General features: G+C 51.7%; 1 protein-coding gene across 10 annotated transcripts in view; it reads right to left on the bottom strand.

Annotated features, from left to right (window-relative positions):
* Positions 1-16,156, bottom strand: part of EP400 (E1A binding protein p400) — a 114,677-nt gene that overhangs the window by 33,690 nt on the left and 64,831 nt on the right. For all 10 annotated transcript variants that reach the window (XM_082641629.1, XM_082641635.1, XM_082641637.1 and 7 more), the window contains 9 exons: positions 15,610-15,776; positions 14,515-14,757; positions 12,495-12,659; positions 10,401-10,556; positions 8,690-8,781; positions 7,910-8,181; positions 3,035-3,237; positions 2,778-2,947; positions 1,138-1,334 (listed from right to left, as the gene is read on the bottom strand). In XM_082641629.1, coding sequence (XP_082497755.1) covers positions 1,138-1,334; positions 2,778-2,947; positions 3,035-3,237; positions 7,910-8,181; positions 8,690-8,781; positions 10,401-10,556; positions 12,495-12,659; positions 14,515-14,757; positions 15,610-15,776 — 1,665 coding nt within the window. The remainder of the gene's footprint in view (positions 1-1,137; positions 1,335-2,777; positions 2,948-3,034; positions 3,238-7,909; positions 8,182-8,689; positions 8,782-10,400; positions 10,557-12,494; positions 12,660-14,514; positions 14,758-15,609; positions 15,777-16,156) is intronic.

Consider the following 16,156-nt stretch of genomic DNA (forward strand, 5'->3'; position numbering starts at 1 on the left):
AGGTCTTCCTGTCTAAGAACAGAGCACATCCTCCTGCTGGTGACATCTCTTCAGCTTAGCCCTTTCACGATTTTACACTCTACTTCCTAACACATCCAGCACCTTTACTGCTAAGGTCAGTCCTGAGAGTTTATAGATTGTGTCTCCTGAGAATAAAACATTTTCCCCATTTCTAGCCAGTAATTGCTAAAGGGCCAATGATAAGGAAGGGATTACACAATGAAACATTATTCATTTCTATAAACAGTGTATCAAATTTATATGTATTAACACAGAAATACACTCATAATACACTGTTAAAAGAAAACAGGATTACGCAGTAAGACTGACTGCTGGCATGAGCCATCTAAAAAAATCAGGGAAATGTCTGGAAAGACACACACCAAAATGCTACTAACTGCCGTCTGGGCAGGAGACTAATGTTCTCCGTGTGCTTTCCTTTTTTTTTTTTCTTTTTCTTTTCAATGAACGAGTAATACATTTATAATCAGGAAAAAATTAAAGCTATTTAAACACAGTGCATGGATGACGACGTCTTGATGAAAACGGCGAGGGTTACGCGCGTGGGCTGGGGTCCCCGTCCCAGGCTGGCCGCCAGGGACCGCACCCTCGGTGTCGACCCCGCCCAGAGGTGGCAGGAGTGCAGGGGAAGGGGCGCGGCGCGTGCCTGGCACACGCGGGCACCAGACGGGCAGCCAGCGGGGGCCGAGTGCTGCCGCGCTGTCCCCGTCGACACTCCCAGAGCTCAGACACAACGGCAGAGCCTTCTCTGCCTTCCTCAACTGCGTGTGGTTGGCCGCTTATAAGATTTAAATGCTTTCAATAGGGAATTTACAAATTGCTAACTGTTAAGTTATGATAATTTATATCTGAAAATACTTGAAACAACTTAGAACATGAAGCACCCTCCTAAGGGTCAGGGACTCCAGGAGAAATACAAGTACACGTCGGAAGGACAGCAGTTATGTCTCAGCAGCACGACCCAGTCACTGCTGCAAACAAACTCAGGCAGATGCTGAGTATAAAGAAAGAACAGACAGGACGGCAGGAATACGAGCCTGCCTGAAGGAAAGTACACAGAACTTGGGAGAAGCTTCTGCAGTACGTGGCAGCCCCCGGCCCAGTCGCCCGCCTCACCTGTATATGTGCACGTCCTTGCGCCGCCCGATCCGGTCGCACCACTCCTGGGCCTTGGCGTCCATGACGGGGTTGAGGTCATGGTCGTAGAACACCACCGCGTCGGCCTCCACCAGGCTCACGCCCGTGGCGCGGCTGTGTGTGGAAAGGAGGGCACAGAAGACCCGCCTGTCCCGGTTGAAACTCCTCATCAGGTCCTGAGGCGGAATAAAGCCCCGAGTTAGCGTCCCTGCCAAACGACAGGGAACCTCTGACGTGTTCTGGTACTTATCAGTTAGAAATTATTCCGTAACAAAACTGTTCGGTTTGTGTTTCTTTGGACGCGAGCTCCGTGTTCCAATTACACCGGACTTTAGCATTTTATTCTGGCTCTTCCGGGCACGTGCAGCATCTCTCGCTTGCCGGTTGCCGACGCCTCTACCCTGTTTAAGCGTCGCCCGTCAGCAGGTACAGAAAGTGTCCGACCCCACCCGACACGTGCTGTCAGCTCCACGAGTGGGCCCCACAGGACAGCGGTCTCCCTGGGGAGGGATGAGTGCTCGTTCATGTACCCTCCGGCAATGCCAGGCGCTTTACAGCAAAAGCCCCTGGAGTAAGGCCGAGGGAGCAGCCGCCGGCCTCCCCACTCCCGCAGGGCCTCCGGCTGAAGTGGCCTCGTTCCCACGACTTCTCTCCTGCAACGACCTCAGCGCCCAAACAGACCTTAGCAGGTGTGACCTGCCCTTTTCCTTCAAGACATTCTCTGTATAATTTGTTACGTCACCGGACAGAACCGGTGACCAAGACTGTGGTGTCCTTCCTTCCAGGCCTTCTCAGCGTGGGGAGGGCTGCCTGTGCTGGACGGCGTGAAGTGGGTAATGCGATACACAGGCCAGCAGCTTGTCTGCACTCGGGAATGCTTTGCCTTGATACTAAAACCTGTTCTGAAATGCTGTTGAAGATGGCTTCCTATTTCACGCTGTGGGACACTCGGGACAGGGACAAGCCCTGTGGCGCGCAGACCACTACTGACCCGTTCTCCTACTCCTGGACTGGGACTTTGCTCCCAACTGGGGCTTATCACAAACATTTCCACCATCAACAACTGTGCATATGCATCTTTGAGTGCTGCTGAAGGAGACAGCCCTGGATGCAGAATTAGCAGGTCAGGCGCATACGCTTTTCAGGCTCACAACCCACACTGTCAGCTCGCCTTCTAGAAAGTTGTGCTAATTTGCCCCCCACCAGCAGCGCACGAGAAAGCTGCTCTCACTGTGCCTGATGGAATCAAGCTACCCTTAGCTAACCTGACAGGTAAAGAACGGGCATGTAATTCTTTAACTGTAGATCAGTCTGGAGAACTTCCCTGTTTTCGTGTGGCTGCCTCCCGAAGGACACCCATCTCCTCCTTGTAAGGACTGCAGGTCACCAATTTTGATTCTGAGACATCTAGCCGACTGCATTTCCCAAATAACAGGACTTACGAAAAAATATCAAAGGATGGAGCTAAAGTCCAAAGACATTAAGAAGTTCTTCCCCTTGCTTAGAAAGCATGACAACACTGAGTTTGCACAGCTCTGAGAAACTAGGTTAGAAGCTGGCCATCAAAGTTGACCCAACTGAGTCATAAACGGTAACAAAAGAGATGATTTCCTCCCTACCTGCCGCTGTTCACTGTTGGCGTTTTCGTCAATTCTTATGTAGGTGAGATAATGGAAGTTCAAGAACATTTCTAAAATGTCTAACATGAGAACCATCTGTGACAAAATCAGCACTCGACGTCCTTCAGATTTCAACTTCTGAAGTAGGATAGCTAACGCTTCCAGCTTTCCTATGAAATGAGTAACATCAAGAGCATCTCATAATCCAAAGCAAGTAAATCCGACACAGTCAACAGTACAGACGGGGTGTCTCGTACCTGAGTCAAACTGGACCAGCCTCAGCTCAGGAAACCGCAGTGAGCGCAGGGCCGTCACCCGCCGCAGCTGCTGGGCGAAGGGCGCCGCGCGCTCCCGCAGGCAGTGTCTGAAGAGCCTCATCTTGTGGCCGTAGCGGGAGGGCGGCCTCGCCACCCACAAGTGCGGGGGCGCGGCCACCACCGGCGGGACCACGCACGCCACCCTGAGAAGCAGGAGCACACGCGTCACAGGCGGCGCGCCCAGGGTGTCCCCACCGAGCGGCCCCTCCGTCTCAGGCAGCGAAGGCTCGAGAAGGAAGAGGGCAGAACCACCTGGCAGCCGGGAGTCCCCAGAGCAGCCAGAGCGCCGAGCTCCAGTCACCGGGCTGCTGGACCACACTATCACAGCCACCACGGGGGCGGGTCCCGGCCGGTACCAGCCAGTGAGGGCTCCCAGATCAAAGTGACCAGCGCAGGGCGCCCCCCAGGGCAGAGGGATGGGTGCAGAGGCAGCCTGTCGACTTCTGGTGGGAATTCCGGAATGCAGGCACTCTGTCTCCTGGACGGCCTGCGGGAGGATGTGAGCCCTGAAGCTGCTACAGCCACCGTGCCACCAGGAAGGGAGCCAGACTTGGGAGGAGGGGCCCCGCAGAGAGCAGCACCATGACGACTCAGATGAGCCATTACAGCCAACCTGACACCCACCTCCCAACCTGCAGACACCACCTGCTCCAGAAAAGCCCTCATTCTGGGACTCAGCACAAGCTGGGCTTGCATGATGACTTGGTACCAACTGCATGCAAACTACAAAACCACTTATGACCAAAGCTCTGATCAATGAAATCAAAGAAGCACTAAATAAATGGAGAAATATTCCATGTTCACGGACAGGAAGATCCAATACTGTCAAGATGTCAGTTCTTCCCGACTTGATCTAGACATTCAATGCAATCCCAGCCAGCTATTCTATAGATACCAACAGACTGAATCTAAAGTTTATATGGAGAAGCAACTGCCCAGAAGAGCCAGCACAATACTGAATAAGAAAAAGTTGGAGGACTGGCACTACCTGACTTCAAGACTTACCAGAAAGCTACAGTAATCAACAGCATGGTACTGGCAAAAGAACAAACAAACAGTTCAATGGAACAGAACAGAAAGCCCAGAAAGAGATTCTCATAAATACAGTCAATTGACCTTTGGCAAAGGAACAAAGATAACACAAGGGAGCAAAGACACTCTTTTCAACAAATAGTGCTAGAAGGCTTCCCTGGTGGTGCAGTGGTTAAGAATCCGCCTGCCAATGCAGGGGACACAGGTTTGAGCCCTGGTCTGGGAAGATCCCACATGCCGCAGAGCAACTAAGCCCATAAGCCACAACTACTGATCCTGCACTCTAGAGCCTGTGAGCCACAACTACTGAGCCCGTAAGCCACAACTACTGAAGCCCACACGCCTAGAGCCTGTGCTCCGCAACAAGAGAAGCCACCGCAATGAGAAGCCTGTGCACCGCAACAAGGAGTAGCCCCCACTCGCTGCAACTAGAGAAAGCCCGTGCCCAGCAATGAAGACCCAATGCAGCCAAAAATTTAAAAAGTAAATAAAATAAACTTATTTAAAAAAACCAAAAAATAAATAGTGCTAGAACTGGACATCCACGTGCAAAAAAATGAATCTAAAAGGGACAACCAGACACAATGTCTTCCTAATGGCAGTATACAGTAACACCTATTCTTCAAAAAAACAAAAAATAAAAAACCCACAAAATAAGAACAAATAAACCTGAAGTTGATCAAGCCTCTGGATCTAACGAACAGTTTACAGACAATACAGGGAACAAAGCAGCATGTTAAATTACACCTTGAGGGATCAATCAGCAAATCCAGACTGTGGGAAATTCTACACGGCAAACCACCAGGTTTTCTCAACAAATAAATTACAAGGAAAAAAACAGAGAAATAGAAATAGAACCTACAGATTAAAAGATACATAAGAGATATGAATTGATGGCTGTATATCTACCTCATTGTGACTCTGGTTTGAGATATAAAAAAATACTTATGAAATAATCAGAAATGTGAATACTGGATAGACATTTGATGATATCACAAAACATCTGCTCTGTGAAAGTCAGGAAAGTGAAAAGACAATCTGCAGACTAGAAGAAAATATCTGCCAAAAACAGAACTGCTGAAGAACTGTTATCCAAGGACTTCCCTGGTGGCGCAGTGGTTAAGAATCTGCCTGTCAATGCACGGGATGCGGGTTCAAGCCCTGGTCCGGGAAGATCCCACACGCCGCAGAGCAACTAAGCCGGCGAGCCACCACTACTGAGCCCGTGCTCTACAGCCCATGCGCCACAACTACTGAGCCTGCGTGCCACAACTACTGAGCCTGCGTGCCACAACTTCTGAAGCCCGTGCGCCTAGGGCCCGTGCTCCACAACAGTAGAAGCCACCGCAATGAGAGGCCCATGCATTGCAACAAAGAGTAGCCCCCGCTCGCCGCAACGAGAGAAAGCCCATGCGCACAACGAAGACCCAATGCAGCCAAAATAAATAAATAAATACATAAATATTTTTTTTAAAAAAGAACTGTTATCGAAAATACACAAAGAACTCTTAAAATGCAACAATAAAAGACAAACAACCTGTTTCAAAAATGGGCCAAAGACCTTAAGAGACATGTTACCAAAGGTATACAGATGACAAATCAGGATATGAAAAGATGCTCAACATACGTATCATCAGGGAAATGCAAATTAAAATAATGAGATACCGCTACACATCTATTAAAACAGCCAAAATCCAGACCACTGACAACAGCAATTGCTGGTGAGGATGTGGAGCAACAGGAACTCTCACTCAGCGCTGGTGGTAATGCAAAATGGTGCAGCCACTTTGGAAGGCAGTTTGGCAGTTTCTAACAAAACTAAACATTCTCTTACCGTATGATCTGGTAATCATGCTCCTTGGTATTCACGCAAATGAATTAAAAACCATGTCCACACAAAAACCTACACATGGATGTTTGTAGCATCTTTATTCATAATCGCCAAATCTTAGAAGCAACCACGTTGTCCTTCAGTAGGTGAACGTTTTTAAACAAACTGTGGTGCTTCCAGACAATGGAATATTATTCAGGGTTAAAAAGAAATGAGCTATCGAGCCATGAAGAGACAAGGAGAAACCTTAAGTGCACATTCCTACGTGAAAGAAGCCATCTGAAAAGGCTGCCTACTCTATGTTCCAACTATCTGACATTCTGGAGAAGCAAAACTATGGAGACAGTGAACAGATAAGTGGTTGCCAGGGTTTCGGGGCGGGGCTGGGGGGAGAGGGATGAGTAGGCGGAGCACAGCGGGGTTTCAGGGCCGTGACACGACTCTGTATGATCCTCTAATGGCGGGTGTCATCATACACTTGTGCGGCCCACAGAACACCCGAGGCCAGAAGCAAAGCCCCCTGTGCACCGCGGACCCTGGGCGCTGAGGATGAACCACCGGAGGCGCATGGGCTGTAACGAGCGCGCTACTCCGGCGCGGGGTGCTGACGGTGGGGGCAGCTGGGGGAAGGCGGGAACCCTGCGCGCCTTCCCCTCGATTTTGCTGGGAACCCGAGACTGCTCTAACAAACAGCCTCTGTCTTAAAAAGTCATTAGTAACGTCAGAGGAAAAGGAGGCAAAAAGACAAGTCAGCATCCGAAACAAGACAAGTGCATGGAGGGCGGCAACCTCCCTCCACAGAGAGCGCAGGAAGGAGCTTCTCTGGAGGCCACTCCCAGTTCCATCGTTTCCATCATTGCTGTTCCTGATCTGAGAGGCCTAAAGAGGACACGCCCTGAAAGCCCTGAAAGCGGAGCCAGGGCAAACAGAACAGAAGGGAGAGAAAATACCCTCAGGCTGAACCTAAAAATCAGGCCAAAGCAGTGAATGAAGCTGCAAGCAGGGCCTGACACTCTACGTGGGGCAAAGAGAGACCATGACCCGGGTCTGGCGGGGGAGGGGCCGATACGGCTGGTGGGCCCCAACAGCATCTCGGCTTCTGTTTCTCTCTCTCTCTCTCTCTTTTCTTGGCCTTACTGAGCGGCATGCAAAACTTCCCCGACCATGGATTGAACCCACATCCCCTGCAGCGGAAGCGTGGAATCGTAACCCCTGGACTCTTACATGTTTCTTCTCATCATGCAACGGTAAATCATTCCTGTGGTTTCTTAATAAAATACTGTTATTGGGCATCCCTGGTGGCGCGGTGGTTAAGAACCCGCCTGCCAATGCTAAGGGACACGGGTTCGAGCCCTGGTCTGGGAAGATCCCACATGCCGCGGAACAACTAAGCCCGTGCGCTGCAACTACTGAGGCTGTGCTCTAGAGCCCGCGAGCCACAACTACTCAGTCCATGTGCCACAACTACTGAAGCTCTAGGCGCGCGGGCTTCAGTAGTTGTGGCACACGGGTTCAGCAGCTCTGCGTCATGTGGGATCTTCCCGGACCAGGGCCCGAACCCGTGTCCCCTGCATTGGCAGGCGGATTCTTAACCACTGCACTGCCAAGGAAGTCCCTAAAATATTATTTTAAAAGAGCAAAACGGAGAAAGTGGCCTACAACACAATGGTCTGGCCCCCAGCCCTGAATGAGCGCGGTGCTATGCTCTGTACAGAGGCCCAGGCCCGTGGGGTACAGAACTGACCCGCAGGGAGGGGCACACAGGCTCCCGGAGGGTGGAAAGGCCATCTGGTGCCAAAGCTGAAGACTCTGAAACAGATTTCAGACAGACTCCAAGGGACAACCCGGGGAGAAACTTAGAGGAATGAGATGAGCGTCCACAGAACAACAAAAGCTGCTTGGGTGTGACACAGCAACTTCTGAGTAGAGAACGCTTACAGCCACTACCTTACCTGTCCATGACGTCCTGGAGGGATTCCTGACGCTGAGTCAGCGTCAAAATCAGGTCCCTGTGAGTTGTCGAGGGTGACATGTACCGGCTCCCGGGCCCAGCCCCCTTCCCATGACCTCCGTCAGGAGCCCCGAGCCAAGGCACGTGTCCTCTGCCGGGCAGGGAACAAACCCCCAATAGGTCTCTGCCGTAGACGGGGGTGCGAGAGCAGCGCCGTTCGTTGACAAAATAAATCTGGTCCAGCCGCTCTTTCAAAAGTCTGGTCTTTTCCTCCTTCATCAAAAACAGGGATGAAAATGGTTACTGAGAAACAGCACGGCCGGTTCCCAGCCTCGCCAAGCCCCATGGGTCCCTCACGCGTGGTGACCGGCCGCAGAGCACGCTCAGACGTGCGGGGGGGCCTGGCTCCACAGGAAACAGTGACAGAAACGAGAGCAGAGCACATGGGCGCCGTTTTCTCCGCCAACGTGTCAAGTGCTTCTCGAGACACAGTGGGCGCTTCTAACGCCTGGAAGACCGGCAGAAGGATATAAAAATATGGGAAAGGGGAGTTTTGCAATCCTAAAGCCTGGTTTCATCTCTGTTAGTAGGAAAGCATCTTTCAGATAACAACTCTCTAATTTGGAGAAACGGCGTGTGTTTAGCAGCAGGTAAGTTGACGCCGCCTCGCAGAAGCGGTTAAGTATCACAACCCTCCCGGGTGACAAGCAGCTTCCGAGAACGACTTCCGCGCATTCAGGGGTGGCGCTGGCACCGCGTGCTGGGGTCTGCTGCCCCGTACCTGGGTCGGCCCGGCGACGGGAGAGGCTGGCTTGGAGGCCACTCCAGGTTCTCCTGCCAGGGGACTGACTGCCACTCGGCTGGGCACACCCACTACAAAGGCAAAAACGAAGGGTTGGCATACAAAACTACCGGCAACGCTCTCCAGAACGTCGTCAGTTTTCACTCGCACGTTTCTGGAGTGTGTCAACCATTCACAACCACCAGTGAAGTGTTCCCGCTCTCTGGCCAGGGTCTGAGCTGAGCGCCGCAATCTGCTTCCTTCGGCAGCGCCCAGCGTGACCTCAGACCCGCGGTCACTCCCGTCACTGCGCCAAGCGGCAGCCACGCAGGCCCAGCGCTCTGTCGCCCTTGGCATCTCGGCAGCGTTGACTTGCGTGCCCGGGACAGAGGGAAGCCTGGGCCCCAAGCGGCCTGCTCCCGTCAGCCACACCACACGGCCCGTTTGACGGGCTCTACCGCGAGGGCCTGCAGAAGAGGTGGCTGAGGACCGAGAAGGGGCCACTTGCAGGGAGCGACAGGGAAGGGCTGAGGGCTGCTAGAACCTAGCAGCCGGACTGGTGTCAGGTCGGGAACCTGGGGCCCGCAGAGCAGGACTGAGCGCCCTCTGGGGAGGGTGCTGGCAGTTGGTTCTAGGAAGCAGGAAAAAAGCCTGAAGAACAGACCAACCGAGTAGAGCTGCACGGCCTGGCTGGGAGGTAGAGCGGCCGCCAGGCGATGCTGCCAGCCTCACGGTCCCTCCGGCACCCACCCACTGACAGAGCCCAGTGGGGACGGGGTGCAGAGGCCCCACCACAGCGGCACCACAGATGACCCAGGGCCTGGGGCTGGGCAGTGACCAGGGATTCCACTCGGGAGAGGTCCCTGCCGCTCGCATACATCAACCCGAACCAAGTGCCCGTGCCCGATGTCTGCAGTGAGGGTGTGTCTGGAGAGCAGGGGACCCCGGCGGGAAGCAGGCTGCAGAACAGGCAGGGAGGAGCGCTGGCCGAAGACAGGTCCAGGGCCAAACCCTGCTCCGTTACCTGTCCAAGAACCTCTAGCACGTTCCCTAAGTGTATCTGTAACATTAACAAGCAAAATTTCTCATGATTCCAAGTTTCTTGTCAGAGCAAAACCAAATCAAACATCTAAAGGCTGAGTGAGGGTGGTTATGTTCGACCAGTACCTTTGGGAGCAAAAGAGAAAGAAAAGAAACCAAGCTGACACGGGCCATCTATGGAAATCAGAGGTGGCCACAACTGGGACTACCCGTTCTGAGGCATCACAGAAATCATCCACACTCCCCACTTGCCTCAGAAGCAAAGAAAGTCAGAAAGAAGTTTCAGGGACTTCCCTGGTGGCGCAGTGGTTAAGAATCCACCTGCCAATGCAGGGGACATGGGTTTGAGCCCTAGCCCGGGAAGATCCCACATGCCGCAGAGCAACTAAGCCCGTGCACCACAACTACTGAGCCTGCGCTCTAGAGCCCACGAGCCACAACTACTGAGCCCACGTGCCTAGAGCCCGTGCTCTGCAACAAGAGAAGCCACTGCAACGAGAAGCCCGCGCATGGCAACAGAGATAAATAAATAAATTTATAGAAAGAAAGAGAAGGAAAGAAAGGAAAGAAGGGAAGGAAGAAAGGAAAGAAAGAAAGGGGAAGGAAGGAAGGAAGGAGGGAAGAAAAGAAGTTTCAAAACCAAGTCTCCTTCCGGCTCACAGCACTCTACCTGGCGGGGTCATGGGCGCGGGGCTTGGGCCGCCGGCCGGGGGCTTGCTTCCCAGGGCGTTCAGGGCCCCCGCCTGAGACACTGTCTGCATCACCACGGGGCCTGGAGGTCGCAGGTAGGACTGCCCGGGCGCGGACACAATCTGGAGAACGCTGCCTGCAAGCACACGTGCACGGGGGTCAGTCACAAGCCGAGTGTGCCTTCAACCCCCAGGCTACACCCACTTCCTAAGGTACAGAAACAAGGCAATAAACTGAAAATCCAAAATGAAATTTCCTCCAACGAGGTGATGCCAAGTTCAGTGACTTGGAGAAAAATGACACTATTTTGTTCACAATGAGCGAAAACGCCGAGGGTCAAGGTCACTTGGCTTAACGTCGAGAAGAAGCTCCCCCACTCCTTGCGGTGCCTGACCGACTCCGGGTAACGCGGCGAGTGCCCGCTCAGCACCTGTCACGTCTGCTCGAGGCCTGAGCCCGTCACGGGCTGCAAGGTCCAGGCTCCCAGATCCCATGCTGGGTGCCTGCCAACCAGACAAGCTGGATGAAGAAATACCAAAACACTCGTTTTTTGTTTAGCCCAAATGCCGTGGCTCTATAGCCACTGTCCCAGGAGCCTGCCATTTTCAACCTCTCTGTGATGAAGTCTCCTGGCATCTTTTACTCCGGAATCGTCCTCTACAAAAACTAGAGTTCACCAGAAATTTTAAGAGATGACCTCGCCCCTTTGGTCAAAAAACCAGAGAAAATGGGCATCCCTGGTGGCGCAGTGGTTGGGAGTCAGCCTGCCGATGCAGGAGACGCGGGTTTGTGCCCCGGTCCGGGAGGGTCCCGCATGCCACGGAGCGGCTGGGCCCGTGGGCCGTGGCCTCTGGGCCTGCGCGTCCGGAGCCTGTGCTCCGCAGCGGGAGAGGCCACAGCAGTGAGAGGCCCGCGTAGCGCAAAAAAAAAAAAAAAAAACCAAAAAAAAACCCCAGAGAAATATGGAATAAAACCAGATGAACCCGTTTCTTTGCTGCGGGTTTCCTGGGGGCCTCTGCTCTGCTGAGGTGCGTGTCCCCAGCGTCCACACAGAGCACCCCAGACCTGGCTGACAACTGAACCTCCCGCGCCGATGAGAGCCGTGAAGGACGACGCGTCGGGGGCGGCTGCCTGGGGAGGTGGCCGGGTCCCCCCTCTGGGTCCTACCCTCCAGCTGAGTCACTGAGGGTTAACATGAGCTAAGCTGCATCCCCTCGTTTCCTCCGAGAAGCAGTTACTACACGAACACGGTGCTCTCAGCCAAAGGCTTGGGAGGGCTTTGGTCTGGAAGTTTTGGAATCTCTACATAAAAGAAAATAATTTCTCCTACATAAATTACTGGACCTTTGGCACTTTTAGGACAATTTACCTCACAATGAAATTTGAAAGGAGTAAATATTTCTATTTTGATTTTTAAAACAGGGAAACGGTGTCAGTGTGCTGTGCAGTTGGTTTTCAATTAGTATTAATCTTAATGACAGAGAAAAAGCAATGTGTTAGTAATTATTTTGGTTGTATGCCATTAGTAAATTGATAGAAAAATTAAGGGGATTAACATAAGTTCATTTCATTGCCTTATATTAACGTCTTGTAATACAATAGTTTAAGACTAAGGGAAACAGATGGAGCTGTTTATTGAGACAACTGGTGAGGAATTATCACGTGTTCATTCCCATTTTAGAGCGTGAAACTCCTACATTAGAATATATAAAGTCACTTTAAATATTATCTATATTTGTAACAAAAGTAGTGTACAGATATTTTATTACAGCACTTTTGTGTAAGTGTGGAACTGAATAAATAAGTTTCATGGTGCACCAAAAAAAAAAAAAAAGGGGCAGATTTTATTTAAAAACGACTATCCTCTATTTAACGTGTGTCAAGGGCCAGGCCACCAGGTGATTTACCCGTTACCTCCCAAGTCCTCTGAACACCAACGAGGTGAGACTCATTAAGGCCATTTACAGGTGAAGCACCTGTGCTTAAGGGGGCCAAAGTCACAGCTGCAGGGGGGAGCTGCCGGGACGCCCCGGGTTAAAGCCTTCGTGGGTCACCGCCCGTCAGCGAACCCTACCTTGGAGCTGCAGGGGCTGGCCAGCTGTCAGCTGCCGCAGCTGGCTATGCGACAAGGTGAACTTGTTGCCCTGGAACTGAAGCGTCACGGGGCTCTCCGGCTGGGCGACTCGGCTCGGCGGGCCCGCGAGGGAAGCCAGCTGGGCTATTTTGACCACCTCTCCACCTGCAGAGACGCAGAGGAGACGAGAAAGAAAACTCTTGGGAAAAGTTTTCGATTGCTATACTGACGATCACTTGTCACAGAGAATGACCGTCTGTAGCAAACTGAAGTGTCACAGAAACATGTATTAGGTATTTCTAACACTTTCAGAAAATATTTTAATAGAAAAGAAAAAACAATTAAAATTAACACCAGATTTTAATGGTTAACTTCATCATAACTGGTAGAAATTTTAGAGTATCAGATGTTAATATAACTAACCAAGCCCTTAAGGACATTTTGCTTTTCTTTCCAGGCCATAAAAAAGTAGCAAACATCAGAAGTAGCGGAAATGTATTGGTCATACACTTTGAAACTCTCATATCAACCTCTAAACGTCAGAATCCTTTCTACATGTCCAATTTAGCTCACAGAGATAAACAAGATTTTATCACTATAGATATGAAATAGAGAACTAGCTCCAATTATACCCATAACCTTTTCAAAATGTGGGAATGTATTTAAGTACATAAATACATCACACTTTACGATACAGTGTTTCACACTAATTTGAACTAGATCGTAGGATTCGGTCTGTAATTTTAACTGTGAAAAAATGGAAGATTTAACACTGCTTAAAGCATTTTTTTTTTTTAAAAACAGAACTCCGATGGAGTCATATGCACCTAACTCAAAAAGGTACCACCTTCAAACTGTAATTGAATAATAGCTTTAAAGGCTTTTTTTTTTCTTTTTAAACCCAATGGTTGATATTCGAGTCTAAATGTTCCTCCCATGAAAATTCAGGCCAGAATTAGTAGTGATGCTATAAAGAGGATAGTTAGCAAAAGACGAGGAAAACATCCAAGGATATCTTGCCCACAGAAACCATAAACATGAAGGGAAAACGGAAAAAGAGATGCAGAGATCTGTGCACAGAACTACGACTCTCCCACGAGCCCTCCTCAGTCCAGAAGTGGAGGCATGAAAGGTGGCCTGGCCCTACGCCCCCCAAGCACGGCTCCTGGGTACACCCCCGGGGACTCCTACCCCTGGCCAAAAAGAAAGAAAAACCGAAATGTATGCAAGGGCTCTCCTCCCCTGGGCAATGAACCAGGATAAGGGCTTTGCATTTGCTGGCACGGAAGGCAGGCTCATCACAAGAGAAGACGAGCCTGAACCCGGTGTCTCCTCATGACACTACTTCTCTCTCTCCCGTCTCTCCAGAAAGGCCTCAACACAACTTGTGCCAACAGATAAAGTGCCCCAGGTGGCATCTGAGAAATGGTGTAGCCCAGGGCAGTTTCCATCAGGGTACTTCCAACAGCAGGGTGGACAGAGGTAGCACCCTAATCGCGCTGGTCACAATAAAAAGTTCTATTTAAAAAATGCAAGACGGTTGCGATGTTTCAGTGAGTTATTACAAAATGTCTCGCTTGAGCAACAGTCATTCCAGATTTAAATTTGGTAATAAGCAAGAGACTAAAAGGAAGTCGAACCCTAGCTCACAAGGCTTTCGTTTTGCTGCCCTTTGCTCTCCGAGGGGCCCTGGAGGCCGACGGCCCAAACGCGTGGCTCACTAAGGAGAAGTGCCCTCCTCGGCCACCAAGGCAGAGCACGAGCACGGGAGAGAAGCCAGGCTGACGGAGGGGGTCAGAAGGAAGGACAGAGAAAGGACAAGACCCCGGACGCCGGCCCTGAGTGGAGCCCTCCTTCTGTAGATTTAGGGCTGGAAAGGACAGCGTGGTGAAAGGCAGCACCGGACACGGGGTTGGGGAGACAAAGGGAGTGGACAGCAAGGCTCTTCACACGCCGCTCGTGTGAACGCAATGTCCTTGTGCAAAGAGGTGGCAGACCCAGGAGAGGCGAAGCCACTTACTAGGCAGGCGCGCCTGGGCCTGCGAGGTCAGCACCAGCCCCTGAGGCAGCGCGCTCTGCCCGGCCGGGTGCGAGGGGGCCTGGGGCTGGGGCTGGGGCGGGCCCGGGGCGGAGGCCGGGGCAGTGGTCTGAGCCCGCAGTTTCACAGGATGGGCTGGGCTAGGTGCTGTGCTGAAGGTCGAGGCGGGCTGGTGTCTCGGAGCACCGGTGGAGGCCTGAGAGGTCTGAAACGGGGTTGCTGGCGCTGCAATCGATAAGGTTGGTTTGTGCAAAGCTGTTAGAGGTTCTTCAGAAAATGCAGTATTAAACCCGAATTTTAAAGAAATAAAACAAACATTACTTCATACCGCCTCTCAAAGGAGACGCCCTCTCTAAAAAGGGGGGTGGGTGGTCTACAGGGTGAGAGAAATCTAATTTTTTATCCATCGTTAACTACTGGTATTTTCACTTCGAGTCCACCAGCCCACGACATTTCTGCATTTCTGGAGTAAACGGGAGTGTCACAAGCCGGCCCCTTCGGGCGTGTCCGTGAGAACCACATCTTAACCACGCACGGAGGTCAGGCAGCGCTGGCGTCCCCAGCTGCACGAAGAGCTCTTGCAACAAGCAGCTCTGGCATTTATGAAGATCTCAGAAAAACACAGGGGACTTGACGTTGAGGACCCCGTGGATTAGGGTTAGAAGACAATTTTTATTACCTTTTCTGCCATTTAACCCTATCCTTCTTCAAGTAACAATCAGGTTACACTGAAGCGGTGGCACAGAACACAAAAGCAGACTTCCTCAGAAGTTTCATAAATGACTTCGACATGCGTTTCCCAACATAAAAGAGAACGTTTCTGCCGAGGTACATCTTCACCATCACATCAACAGTAACTCGACTAAGAAGGGGATATCTTATACGGTTCAAAGACATTAAAAAAATGCTTAAAACTCACGTGAGAACTACACATGGTCTCCTGGGCAGAGCCAGAGTGGACGGTCCCACTCCTGCTCAGAGGAGTGGTCACACGTCCCCATGGGGCCAGGGAAGCACGAGGAACTTCTTTCACAAAAACCCTCTGTGGTGCCGGGCACACCCCCACAAGAGGCATACCTTTTGCATCCGGATTTGCAGAGAACGTGGCGATGGGCGGCCGTCCTCGAACATGGCCCTGCGGCGTGGCAGCGGCTGTGGGCGTGGCCGTCCGGGGCGGGTGTGTGCTGGGGAAAGCCACGGTGCGGCCCTCGGGCTTCTGGCCGTACTGCACGGGCTGAAACAACCTGGACGCCCGAGCGCGGGCAGGAAGACACGAGCACTTCTGAGACGTGGCAGGCACAGTCTCCTGGATGGGCCCCGGGGATACAGGGTGCCCCGCGGGCAGTGGGGTTCCCACACCCTGGGTGCATTTAAAGAGGGGCGGGGGGATTTCTAAATGCTGTGCTAAGAAACAGCGCTCACCAGGGACGCTGAGGGAGGTGCTTAGTACCTAAAAATGGTACATCTACCCCAACGCTTGGGTGATGCAGGGGTGAATGTGATTAAGTTCCCATGAACGTGGATTAGAAAAACTGCATCTAACACATGAAGTCCATTCTACTACTCTTTTGAATAAGAGTAAAGTGGGGTGAAAAGTCAACTTGCACAACTAGATAACAAGGCA

The sequence above is a fragment of the Mesoplodon mirus genome (assembly GCF_964341445.2).
Source record: "Mesoplodon mirus genome assembly, chromosome: 13".
Classification (NCBI taxonomy): Eukaryota; Metazoa; Chordata; class Mammalia; order Artiodactyla; family Ziphiidae; genus Mesoplodon; species Mesoplodon mirus.